Source organism: Tupaia chinensis, unplaced genomic scaffold (genome assembly GCF_000334495.1).
Source record: "Tupaia chinensis unplaced genomic scaffold, TupChi_1.0 Scaffold000159_1, whole genome shotgun sequence".
NCBI classification, from domain to species: Eukaryota; Metazoa; Chordata; class Mammalia; order Scandentia; family Tupaiidae; genus Tupaia; species Tupaia belangeri.
The window spans coordinates 1,655,954-1,669,167 of NW_006159630.1; the positions used below are offsets into that span (position 1 = coordinate 1,655,954).

At 60.5% G+C, this 13,214-nt stretch overlaps 1 protein-coding gene across 1 annotated transcript in view; it reads right to left on the reverse strand.

Moving 5' to 3' along the window:
• RPTOR (regulatory associated protein of MTOR complex 1) overlaps positions 1 to 13,214 on the reverse strand; it is a 393,373-nt gene that overhangs the window by 55,346 nt on the left and 324,813 nt on the right. The window contains exons 15-20 of the mRNA XM_006145668.2: positions 12,794 to 12,859; positions 12,280 to 12,471; positions 9,763 to 9,903; positions 7,262 to 7,379; positions 5,758 to 5,898; positions 5,165 to 5,323 (exon numbers count right to left, since the gene is read on the reverse strand). Of these exons, the coding sequence (XP_006145730.1) occupies positions 5,165 to 5,323; positions 5,758 to 5,898; positions 7,262 to 7,379; positions 9,763 to 9,903; positions 12,280 to 12,471; positions 12,794 to 12,859 (817 nt within the window). The remainder of the gene's footprint in view (positions 1 to 5,164; positions 5,324 to 5,757; positions 5,899 to 7,261; positions 7,380 to 9,762; positions 9,904 to 12,279; positions 12,472 to 12,793; positions 12,860 to 13,214) is intronic.

Below are 13,214 nucleotides of genomic sequence, written 5' to 3' on the forward strand. Positions count from 1 at the left end.
CAGGAAAGGGCTGCGAGTAACGGAGTCGTGTGTCAGGAACGGCAAGCGCCGGGCTGCGGGACGTGGCCTGCCTCACTGGACCTGAGGCCCCACGCAGGGCAGCTTGCTTTCCTAGCTTTGCCTCTCTCTGCAAGTGAGAGGCGTGGACGGCATCAAATAAAGCTCATCTTTGAAAGTGTTTAAGAATCCGACTGTGGGAGAAAGTAGGCGTCAGAGATATGAGTCCCCCCGCTGTGGCAAGGCAGTTCACAGGCCAGGCCAGGCCCCACGGCTCCCTCTGGCCCCTCCCTGGACGGTCCGTGTGTGTGAACTGCTGTTTCCAGAAGTGAATCGATGATGCCACGGGGTCCAGGAGGCTGGGCAGCGTGAGCACAGGGATGTCACTAGATGAAAGCTAGGGCGGACACCTGCTGGGGAGGGGGTGGGGCTTGTCGGGGCCAGTGCCTGGGCTTCTTTAGAATGGAAGGATACAGTGAGCCTGGCGGGCAGGCGGGAAGCAGGGGCCACCAGGAGACACCTGTGACCTACAGGCACCCAAGGCACAGTGGCAGGAGTGGCCCTGGGACCAGGGACTGGGGAGGAGGCCACCCTGGGGCTCTGGGAGAGCAAAGTCCAGCAAGCAGGGTCCCCTCAGCTGTGCCAGGAGGAGTACAAGGAAGGGATGGAATAGACTTCCCAGCGTCGAGAAGACCAGCCTCAAGTTCTTGTTCCACACCTCTGCACCCCAGTGTGCACATCTGGGTGCTTACGAGAAATCTAGACCCTGCCAGAGTCTCTGAGCTCCATGTTCAGCCCTGGGTGGCTTGGAGGCGATGGGTGGGGAGCTGGTTCTGGCGAGGCCCTCACTGTTCCAGAGAGTCTCTGAGTTCTCTGTTCAGCCTTGGGATGGCCTTGAGCTGCGGGTATAGGAGGTGGAGCTGTGGCCCTCACTGTCCCTCGCTGTTCTGTGATTCATGGATGGCGCTTACACTTTTTAAATGGTTGTGAAAAGAAAAAAAAAAAATAGAAGAATACTCTGTGACATGTAGAAATGGTGTGAAGTTCCAACTTGAGGCCATCAGTCAGCCTGGCTGGAACACGCCAAGCACACTCACCCACGGGTGGTCTCTGGCTACCTCTGTACCACGAGCACAGTGCGAGGAAATGGCCCGGGCAGCGTGGCCTGCAGAGCTGAGGCCTCCGCTGGACAAGGCCAGCCCCGTGCACATGCGGGGAAGCAGCTGAAGCTGAGCTGGGCAGGGAAGGAGGGAGGCGCAGAGGCAGGGCTGGGGTGAGGACACCGGGGGGTACCTGTGAGTGTTGTGGCCAGGGTAGTGGAAATGCGAAACCAGACAGGGTACTGTGCGTCTCTGTTTCCTACCATCAGAAACACTGCCTGTCCTCACTGTAGACACGTGAGCAGACTAGTTCTATAGACGGAGGGGTTGACCCTCTTGGGACCTAGCCTGGGAACCTGAGCACTGTGTGCTAGCTCCATCAAAGCTGGGCCCCGCTCAAAGCCAAAACCTTCCCGGTGACACTCAGCAGGTGGGCACAGGGAGCAGGCACCACCTGTGGATGCTACGGGGCACCAGACACATCCCTGCACACAGGGGCAGAGGTGTTTCTCAGCGGCGCAAACAAGCTGTGTTCTGTGCTGGGGCCTTCGCTGGGCGGGTTCCTGCTGCCCGAGGGCACAGTGGCCAGCTCTGGTTCCTCCAGACGGCCCACGCGGGCTCAGCTGGCCACGGCCGTGCAGCGTCCCAGGCAACTTGCCCGGCGTGACTGTGTCCTGGGGCTCTGGGCCCAACGGCCAGCATGTTTACGCCCCTTCCTCAACCACGCCGCCTGCAGGACACGCCTGACACGGCACGCGAGGCGCAGTTACGCTCCAGGGAGCGCCTGCCGGTCCGGGCTGCATGAGCGGGAGCAGAGGAGGGTGCCACGGGGGAGTTACGGATTTAGCGCATATGTCGGGGGAGGGGACTCCAAGAGAAGGAGCTATTTTTGTTACCAACTTCAGAACTGAGAAGTATGAGAGTAACCCTACAGAAACCAGAAGTCCTACATACATGAGTGATAAAGCTAGTCAGCAAGGCGCAAGTTAGAACTGAGAAACTAAAGACTACGAAATACAGGACTAATCAAGACAAAGGAGAAAGCAAATAATGGTAGGAAAAGGAGACGTGGAGAAACCGATGGTAGAGCTCGAACACATCATGAAGATACCCAGAACAATTTCATGGGGATAAATGAGAGCACTTAGCTGGAACAGACAACCTCCTAGAAAGACACAACTCCTCACAGCCACCTTACACGAGGCAATGTAAATGACTGTTTTTTGTTCCGAGAGAGATTTTTGCTGTAGCACGCATGTGCTTGCCAGAGACAGAGAGGCAGAAAGTGAGAAGTCACCCCCTAGGGGGGATGGCCACACCGCAATTCCTTTTCCTCCATTCTCCTCTCAGGATTTTGGATACACACGCACACGCACCCAGCAGGAGGTTTAAGCCGCTGGGTCCAGGACTTGAACTGCAACATAAACATTATGCCATTTGCTGGTCCCAATGTAAACACCCTTATTAATTATTAAAAACTGGGGCCAGGAGGTGGCATGGTGCTTGAGAAGCTGGACGCCCACATGGCTGGCCACATAATTTGAGTTCTGGACTCACTGGCTTGAAAATCACTCTGGGCATGCCTGCCCAAAGTCCCAGGAAGAGAATGGAGGAGAAGGGACTGCGGCACGGCCATTCTCCTGGGGGATGATTTCTTACTTTCCCTCTGTCTCTCACTGTCTCTCTCCAGAGAGCACACGTGTCCTATGGCAAAAACCTTAAAAAAAATGAAGAAAGAATTAAAACTCACCCATACGAACGCCCACTAAGCCGAGATAGTTTAAGAGGTGAATTCTACCCAGATAGTCAAAGAACACAAAACCTTTGTCAAGAGGGCGGAGACGAGGGCACACTCCTTGCCCGCTTCCTCGAGGCTGCAGCAAGCTCAGTGTCGGACTAGGAGAGGCCGTGGTGAGAGGAGGCGTTCTGGGTAAACGGCAGCGAGCCCTCGGGGTGCCAGTAAAGGAAGCAACCATCTGGTTTACCTAGAACTGCAGGGATGCTTCAACAGCAGTATTTTTTTTTTTTTTTTTTAAGATTTTTTTAATGCCAGGGTGTGTGTGAGAAAGAGAGAGGAAGGGAGAGAGAGAAGGAAGGAGAGAGGGAAAAGGGGAGAGAGAGAGAAAGAGGGAGACAGGGAAACGAGGGTAGAGAGAAAGAGGAAAAGAGAGAGCGAGACAGGGACAGTGAGGGAGAGAGAAAAGGAGGGAGAGAGGGGACTCCCAATAGGGGACCTGGTCATGCTGCAACCCTTCCTCCGACCCCCGTCAGGGTCCTGGGCACACACAGGGATGTCTGGTGTGTCCCAGCTGCTGGGGCTGGGACTTAAACCTGGCCGCCACGTGGGACCCAGCCCAGTCTGCACAGTGCTTAGCTGCAGTGCGCTACTGGCCGGCCCAGCAACGAATTCTATTTTTTTTTTAAGAGAGAGACGGTGCGATGGCGAGGGCATCACACAGGCTCACAGAGGGAGGCACGCCGGGCTGGGACGCGGGAGCCCAGCCCAAGGGCCACCGAGGGACACAGCCTGCCATGGGTGCGCCTGTTTCTATCATGTGGGCGGAAACCCTGCCAGACCCAGGTGGGGCAGACCTGGAGCCCTCACCGGATGGAAGCCGGAGTGCATCTGAGCATGTCGGTGGGATCCAGTGCTGGGCGACGAAGGCACACGCCCACCGTGCAGCTCATACAAGAGATGGCGCGCTTACGCCCACGTGTGCTCGCTGAGCCCTACTGCGCACCAGTGAGCACAGTAGACGAGGCACTGTGCACTCATGGGCCTCAGGCTCCTGGGGAGACCCAGAGCCAGCAGAGACAGGCCGAAGATGGCTTCCATCTGTGGTGGCCAGGAAGGCCCCCCAGGGTCACACCGGGTCAGAACTCTGAGTTTACAGGGAACAGTGTGGCCCACCCAGGAGACGAGCCTTCTGAGCTGATGCTGAGGCCTGGAGGCACAGGGCTTGGACCTGACAGCGCCTGGGGGTAGGGAGGAGGGAGTGCTGGATGTGGGTTCCGCAGGGCAGGGCCAAACCATGTCTACCTGTGAGCCAAAGGAGAGGAAAGGGGGGCAGTGGCGTGAACGGCCTCCACTAGGAGCCTGGATGACTGCGCTGTGGCAGACTGAGAGTGAATGGCTATAAACTACCGCCAAGGGTCAGCGGCCACACCAACGAGAGTCGAGTAGGCACTCTGGGAAGTGCGTGCTGCGGGGTGCACGGCACAGAATCGACAGCTCAGGGGTGCAGACCCAGTGGACGGAGGGACGGGGCAGCCTCAGGGGCTCCCTCCACTCCCAGGTCCTCCAGCAGGGGACGCGGCGGACACTGACAGCCCCTACATCAGTCTGCTGGCCCCCGGGGCCTATCATGCTCGCTAGTAAAGGTCCAGGGGAAGCCTGTGAACCACTGTGGTGGGAGAACCAGACAGGGGCTCTCTCAGGTCCATCGGTGCCTGGAACCAGCCATCGAAGGACTAAAGGCTTATACACGTGGAGACAGGGGACACTCAGGACATGCCATTCATGGTAGGATGAAAGAAAGAGCTGGCCTCCCCACATTTCACCCCAGACGGTGAAGCGGTGTGACCGTGCGCAGGGACGCTCTGCCAGTGAACCAGGACAGGTCCTCGGAAGATGCAGACCCTGGCCTTCTCTGGCAGGCTCCCGTTCATGCTCCCGAGCCGTCCTGGCCACTGCAGCGCGTCCCTGGCCTCGATCTCGATTCATGCGCTAGGAACTCCCTCGCTCTGCCCAGCTGTGACAGCCCGTGTGGAGAGCCAGTGTCCTCTATTCCTGGGAATCAGGCACTCAGAGAACTCTTCCTACCAGAGGGAGGCAGATGGGAGTCTGGCAGGCTTCCCACGCATGCAGCCCACTCCACAGACGGCTCCGAGCAGCCCGCGGGATGCCACCACATCTAGATGAGAGAACAGCCACGTCCCTGCTTCCCAGAGGAAAGCGCGCTCTCCACTCCCTCCTGAGAGGCGGGAAGGCTGGGCTGTCCCGGGCGGGGAAACCCTCGGCCACTGAGCGGCTGTCAAGAGCAGAGGGCAGCGAGGGCGCGACTCACCTATGAGGGAGTTGAGGGAGGAGTAGGAGCTGACGCGGCGCATCTTGTCGATGGTCTCGAAGGAGAGGATGTACTCCTCGTTCTCGGGGCTGCCCAGGGTGCTGCTGGCGCTGCTGCTGGTGCTCAGGTTTCCGGGGGAGAACGCCACCGAGCTGCCGGCTGGCAGGAGACATGGGGGCAGGGGGTGAGTCAGCGGGTGCTCAAGGACCCTCCGCTCACACTCGCGTTCATGCTCAGCGGTCTGAAATATGCACTCACACTGACACACACACGTGTGCACACAGGCTGGAATATGCCCCTTGCTGGACTCCTTTGGGGCTGAACTGCCCATGTGGAGAGGATGGGACAGAGTGGTCCTCCCAGGAGTGGCCTGTCCAGCGGGGCTTGCGGGCCGTCCCTCGCCTGGGGCACCCACTGGCTACTCTGGGTGCCGAGCTGCATTTCTGTGCCCTTGTCTGCAAGGACGATGACCCCGGCCCAGAATGGAGGTCAGCCCTATGTCGGCAGGCGGCTGCAGGGTGTGCTGATGGCGACAAGTTCCAGAAACTGCGCCAACGCCTCCCCGCCCAGTGCCCAGCCCAGCGCCGCCTTACCTTCCTCCGTCAGGCTCAGATTCTGCAGAGACTTGTTGAGGCTCCTCGCTGTGGTGACGGCGCGGATGTTGCTGTAGGAGCTCACGGAACGGAGCCTGGGGGTGCAGGGGCTGTCCCGCACTGGGGTTAGACTCCCGCCCTCTAGGGAAGGAGAGGGGAGTCAGGCGGGCAGGAGGGCAGGAGGCCTCTGTGGAGAAGAGGTCAGAGCTCTCTGTGGAGAAGGCGGGCCTTCCAGCTCAGGAAGGACGGGGCATAAGGCTGCGCGGCCTGGTGGTGGGGGCAGCTGGGTCCCACACGGCCAACTGCATGGTGAGTCTTGGACCTGGTGGGCTGAAAAACACACTAGGTGTGTGTGTGTGTGCCCAAAACTGTAAAGGGAGGGAGACATGGAGGAGAGGGACTGCGGTGTGGCCCCCACGGGGAGCTTTCTCACATTCTCGCGCTGACTCTCCCTGATCGCGTGCCCTCTGACAAAAGTGAAAAAGCAAAGCCTCTCCTCCGCCATTTCTCCTCAGTCCCTACTAAGCATATATGTACGTGTGTACACGCGCACGGACCGGACATGCGTGTTGGGCTTGGCTAGACAAAGTGGTGCTGCACGCGGTCGTGCGTGTGAAGTCACAGACAACAGCAGGTGTGCCCGAGTGCACACGAGGCGCTGGTGACGGCCCCAGGCCACTGCCCAGGCGCAGCGGGCGGCAGTGCCCGTCACTCGGCCAGCGCGGCCCCTCCCACCCAGTTCCGTACCCCACTCCCCTTCCCTGCAGAGATGACGACATGCGAGGGTAAGGACGGCCGTCTCCTCCAGTGAAGAGGACGGGCGTGCGGAAGAGCTTCCTGGCATGACTCACCGAGCACGGGAGCGACGATGTGATTAAGCTACTTATCTCAGGAAGACGGCTAACGCCCCTCCTGCGAGCCACTGTGCTAACGTTTACCATCTCTCCAGCCTCCGCGAGCCTCGTTTCCAGGAAGAGCAAACGGGAGGCAGAGGAGTAAAGTCACTCTGGCCTTTCCCTGCCCTTTACATCCCTCTTCTTCTAAAGAGATTTTTGCTATAGAGTACATGTGCTCTTTGGAGAGACAGAGACAGAGAGACAGAAAGCGAGAAATCACCCCCCGGGGAGGATGGCCACGCCGCAATCCCTTCTCTCGGGATCTTGGACACACAGGCACACATGCCTAGCGTGAGTCTTAAGCCACTGGGTGGGGACTCAAACCATGGTCAACTACATGGGAGTCCAGCGACGTAACCATTATGCCATCTGCTGGTCCCGCCCTGCCCTTCACATTCTGGAAATGCCCCTGCGGGACGAGCAGGGACCATCAAGGCAGGTATCTGAGCCCCAAGCTTAGCCTCAGCCAAGTCGAGTGGCCGAGGGGAACAAGGCGGGCTTACAGCTCCAGAAGAATGGGGCAAGAGGCCGGTGCGGCCTGGTGGTGGGGGCAGCAGGATCTGGTGATGGGCTCCCAGAGCCGGCGGGGCTAGGCAGGAGAGGTGTACCTGTGGTGGCCGGAGAGGGCAGGGGATAGTTCTTTTCCTCCTCCATGAACTGCAGGGCCACAGTGCAGAAATTGCTTTCATACTGGACGACGAGGTGACTCAGAGCCACCACCAGCTCCTGTGGAGGGAGAAGGGACGAGGTTGGAAGTGGGCCTGCACCAGCACAGACACTGACAGCTGGCGCTGGCACGTGAGTTGCCTGTGGAAACGAGAAAGGCAAGACGAAACCCTGCGACCGGCACCAGGGGTGGAGGCTGGCTGGCCGACCGGTGTGAGCCGAGGAGCCACCGAAAAAAAAAAGGTGGCTCGGATGCCCTGCAGGAGTGCCATCTGCCAGGGCCGGTCGCTGACCACCAGGCAGAATGAGGCAGGGACCGTGTGCGGGCTCGGGTGCCAGCTGCACACCCACAGCGACCCAGGCTGGAGACCGCCTTCTCCCGTTTACGGTGAGAGCCACTACCCAAGCTAGAATGCAGCCTTGGTGAGTCACATGTGTGAAGCAGAACGCATCACACACTCGGACGCGCGTGCTTTCCGTGTATACAACGTTTAGGGACCTATCTGTTTCTAGCCCCTAAAGGGAGTGAGGAAAGTTCTAGAATTAAAACATGAAGCTCAGGCAGGCTCGTGGGCTCCAGACGGTGCTCAGGTGTCTGTGCTGCCCTCCCAACAGCCCACCCCCTGCCCCCAGACACCACCTCGGCAACGCCCTCACCGCCTGCCGCGGTCTGCCATCCAGCAGGGCAGAGACTCCTTGAAGGCTCCACGCTCCCTACCCCAGGGCCTCTGCATGTGTTCCTGCCAGGCCCCACTCCAGCACCCCCACCCCGAACACTTGCTGCTCTCGCTCCACAGCTGAGGCGTAGCTGCCTCCACGAGGCCTTTGCCGACCCTCCTGCAGGCAGCGCTGCCCACGGGTGCGTCCTGTCAGCAGATCCCTGACCGCCCCCTCACAGGTAGGTGCTCCCACAGGCAGGGCTTTGGTCCTCGACCTCCCAGGGCCCAGCATGCAGCAGAGCTCGGGTGCTAGGCACAGCAAGGGAGACGGCCGTGTCACTCGCATGCTTGCCCTCTGGGGTGCAGGGTGCAAAGCGCCGTGGGCGTGCAGACACCAGACTGGGCACGTCCAGGAGGCACACACTGCCTGTGCTCTCTGGGGACCGGGACCGCGCTTCCCCCATGGACACAGGGGCTCGTACAAGAGGGGGAGCCAGGGTGCCCCGAGCTCCTGAGGCCCTTAGGGACCCTCTCCAGATACTGGGAACCCACAGGAACCTTATGACCAATACCCTTTTTATTTTTAAACTAAAGAAGGAAGCAGCTTCTCTTACTTTAAAGAGAGTTCTGACAGGGCTGGTCCTGTAGCCTGGTGGTTAAGGGAGCTGGACCCGATGTGGTCGACCATGGTTCAAATCTCAGCCTGGTGGCTTACAACACTGGGCGTGCGTGTGTGTGGCCCAAATCCCGACAGGATGGAGAAGGCAAAGGACTGCAGCGACCACGCCCCATGGCACGGTGACCCTCCGGCAATCAGGGAAAAAAGCACTTGGACAGACACTTCAAGAGACCACGGATTTGCTGCTTCTGTCAGTGCTGTCGGCTCCAGGCAGTCAGTGTGGGCGAAGGCCGGCCTGTCGAGAGCCAGCTCCCAATAGGTGCTGCCGCCGAGAACGTCCCGGCAGCACAGCGAGGACGGGTGGAGGGGTCGCACCATCACACGGCACATTTTTAGGGTTTCATCAGACAGTTCTGTGCACCAGGGACTTGGGTCAGCCTTAGAAGGAGCATAGGGTGGCTGAGCGTCGATTTCCCGAGCTGCCCCGTGCAGATGTGCCCTTCCCAGGGGGGTCAACGCTGTCTCCCTGCCAAACACTCTACCCACCCCAGACTTCAACCGTCCCGCGAAGGCAGTCCCCAGAGGGAGCCCCAAGTGTATCCAGACAGGCCGGGATGACAGGACAGGGCTCAGCGGCCACCTGCAGCCAGCTCTAACAAGTGCCCTCTGCTCCTGGGGCTGCCACAGATGCAGTCGGGGCCATGGAGTGCCTGCCGGTCCCCCTTTCTGACTGGGTGGGTGGGGCCCCAGGCTGTGCAGAACCAGTCCTACAGGGGTGAAGGCATGGGCTGTAATCGGGGTACCCCACTCCATCTGCCTGGAGAAACTGCCCAGCTCAGTGGCTGACACACGGGGCAGGGGAGGGGACACCGCACACCCTCTTCCACCATTTGTGGTGGCCACCGCTCTTTGGAATTGCGGTGAGGGTGTATGTGTGGCTCCCGGGCCGAAGCGGCCTGTTACACAGGCTGCTGGGACTCAGCCTGCTAAATGCCTTTAAACGAAGAAAACACACGAGGATCCGGTGAAGACACGCACTTGGAGCAACGCCAGCACACAAGGACCGGCTTGAGAAGATGCGCATGGCGGAGGGGGCCCTCCCTGCTGCTCCGGGCCCTCGCGGCCTGTGGGCCCAGCGGGCGCCTGCTGCCTGGCTCACACGTACCTTCCGCACCATGGGGCTCCCGTCGCTGACCAGCTGGGCCAGCATCATGGCCACGTTGTGGTCGATGGTGGTGGAGTGGTCCGTCCTCTCGGCAGAGTTGCCCACAAACGTGCCCAGGGCGAAGACTGCCGCGCAGCGGACCTACAAGGCAGGAGCCTGGGTTTGTGGCCACGCCGCGGCTGTCCTACCAGGTCCCCGCTGGCGTTCCGGCCACGGCTGCTGGCAAGTTCCCCGACCTGCCTGGCTCAGCAAAGCTCGGTTCGATTCCATCTCGTGAGTGTTTACTGGACAGTTCCGAGTCCAGAGCCAGGCTCAGAGGGGGCAGAAGTGGGGGTGCCTGGGGGACAAAGGAGGAGCTGTCGTGGCACCAGATCGAGGGGCCGATGGGCAGACTGAAGCGGCAGGAATTGCCTCTCTTCTGGAATTAGGATGAAGCCGGGGACGCTGCCGACGAATAACAGCACCCAGGGCGGGCTGAAGCAGCTTGGGGGCAAGCAGGGATGGAGGTGGGAGGCAGGGCACTCTTGGGGACTCAGATGCAGAGGGAAGAGGTGGAGTGGGCATGTTGGGGGCTCTGGGCTCGGCCATTCCGGGAAGACTCCCACCTCACTGGGCCTGTCCCCTCATCTCCAGAATGACTGCTGCCATGTCCCCTGTGTGGGCTGGTGGGAGGGGCAGGTCAAACCCCGAGGTCGTGGCCACACGTGTCCCCATGGAGCAGCAGCAGGCACACGTGGTGTGTACCAAGGCCCGGCCTCCAGCCCCCAGCTCCAGCCAAGTGCACGCCCAGAGACGGACGTCACCGCACTCCCACTTGTGCTGCCCCGTCCTCCAGGGTCATGGCCTGGGGTGCATGGTGCAGAGGCTGTCTTGGGGTGGGGTACAGCTAGCTTGATTTTAGATGTTGAGGGCACAATGGGGCATTGGAGCTGGGGAGATGTGGGCTGGACCAGAGCCATCAGCTCGGGGGCTGGCTGCAGGTGAGACTGCAGGGGGACAGAGGAAGCCACAAGGAAGCCACGGCGTGAAGTTTCCCAAGCACAGGAGGCCCATGGGGCAGGGGACTCAGGAGTTTTATCCTTGGGAGACAGGGTGATACAGTGCACCTCCGAGTACGAGACAGACTGGGCCACGGCTGCCGCCGTGCAATCTGCTCTAGGCTCCTGGGCTGACGGCTGCTGTCAGGGCCACGGCAGGACCCTGATCTAGGGCCTCAGCACATGAGCTCACAGAAGCAGAGGCCAAGGCCAGTGTGGGCGTAGCCAGGAACCTGTGGTCTGCTCTGACGTGCACCCGGGGCAGGCGATGGCGGGCCAGGGCCACCACTCTGCCCCTCTGTAGCCCTGGCTGCACACGGGCAGCTCTGGGGTTGGTAAAGGAACAAGGTTGGGGAGATGGAGGGGACTGGGCCGCTGCCCTCAGTGAGGACCAGAGTCACGAGGGAAATGACTCTGGGGGCTGGCAGGTGGCATGGAGCTAGGGGACACCGGACTCCGGACCTGGCAGCTTGCTTTCCCTCTTGCTCTCGCCCTGCCCCTCTCTGGTCAAATGAAAGTAAATAAATGAATAGGTAAGAAACGGAACAGGAGAGAAGAGAAGCGAGAACGGATTTGGGCAGAGGTCAGCTGGGTGGGGGGCTGGCGGTCCATCTGGTGGCCGCTGCCCTCCACAGTGACACCTACACTGTGGTACCCTCCCATGCCTCCGACTCCGATGGGGTCTCCCAGGTGTGCAGCTTTCCTTTCAGAGGACACCTCTCACCATGGCTGTGACAGGACCTGGGCCTGATCGAGTGGCCCCAGCCAGCCACCCCTCGTATTGCAACAGCACGAGTTTCCTCTTTGGACAGACGAGTACTCTCAAAGTACTGCGGAGTTTTAAGCGTTTCTCTGTAAGAAATGCACCACTCTCCGACCGAGGCACCAGGAAGCCAGGCCGGGCTTCTGAGGCTCTCCACGGTGCATGGCACATGGCGCATGGCCACACCAGGCTCAGGGGTCTGCAGACGCTCAGCCCTGCTGCTCTGACTCAGCCCGGGTCACACTCCTGCTTGTAAGCTGTGGTGGGGATGGGCTCATGGGGCCGGAGAAGCTCATAGGACCCACCCCACCAGCCTGTGACTGGGCAGGGCTGGTGGTAGATGCCCGTGGGCCGGAGAGGAGACGGGGCACCCATACCTTCCCAGCCACACCAGGCCCAGGTGGCTCGCTGTGAGGTCGAGATAGAAGGTCCCTGTCCCAAGGGCTGGGCACAGGTGCAGAACAGTGCCGTGGACGTAGGCATGGGCCCTGTCCCTTAGACAGCATGACATGCCCAGCGCACTGAGCGTGCTGACAGTTCACACGTGACGCCATGGCCTGGCCGCCTTCCCCAGGCCTTTCTTACCACAGCCCTCCACTGGGCACGGTCCTGGGGTTTCTGAATGTGTGGGCACGAGAAGCCCTCTGGACACTGTTCCCATGCCAGTGCTAAAAACAGCACCCTGCAGGGCTCGGGCCACTTTGGGGGACCACTCACCTCCGGAACAGGGTCGGAGAGGAGGCTGTAGAGCTTCTCGTGGGCACTGTCCCGCACCCCGCACCACCTGGCGGAGTCGAAGTTCTGCCAGATGCGGCCCAGGCAGATGGCCACCCACTGACGCAGCAAGGGGTGGGGGTCACTGAGCTGTTCCAGGCAGATGGCGATCAGGTTGCCTTGTAGGCAGGCTTCCTGGAGGAGGAAGAGATGGCACGTGCATGGTCCCCTGCCCAGACCGCAGGACTGGTGGGGTGTGCCTGTGTCCTGGAAGCTTGGCTAATCACCTACCCCAAGACCTGCTCCACCTTCCTCACTGTAAGTCCCGCCACTCCACTTCCCCTGTGATGGCTAAAGAGGGGTCCAGCCTCCAGGGGGTGTGCCCCTCCCGCGGCACCCCGAGCTGTGCCTGGGAACCCGTCCTCTGAGGCTGCTTCACTGTGCACTTGGAACGGCAGCTCCTCCCCCATCACGGCACCTTGGGGCTGGGCCTCTGCTCTGCGGCCCGAGTGCTCACCTGCCGTGTGTTGTAGCTGTTGACAATCACAGCCAGAATGAAAGCTGTCATGGTCCTGTGCTCAGCCTGGAAACAAAGAGCACTGGGTTTGCACCGCCCGGTGGAGGCCGAGGCGCAGGGCGCGGCAGCATCCCCGGCGGTACCTTTACAATTAGCGCGACATGAGATTACAACACGAGCAGCTCCACTGCCAGCTCTTGATCTGAGTCTACAAAGAACAGCTCTTTAAGCAGGGCCTGCTGCTCTGTGCTTGTCCGTCTAGCGCTGGGCAGAGACCTGGCCACACGGTCTTCTTGTCGGCACTTCGAGGGCACCGGCCCACGGCCTCCCAGGCTGAACGCGCTGGTGCTATGAGGAGTGAGCGCACCGTTCCCATGGCCTTCTTTTCTTCTTCCTGGTCTTCCACTGGCTTGGCCAATTT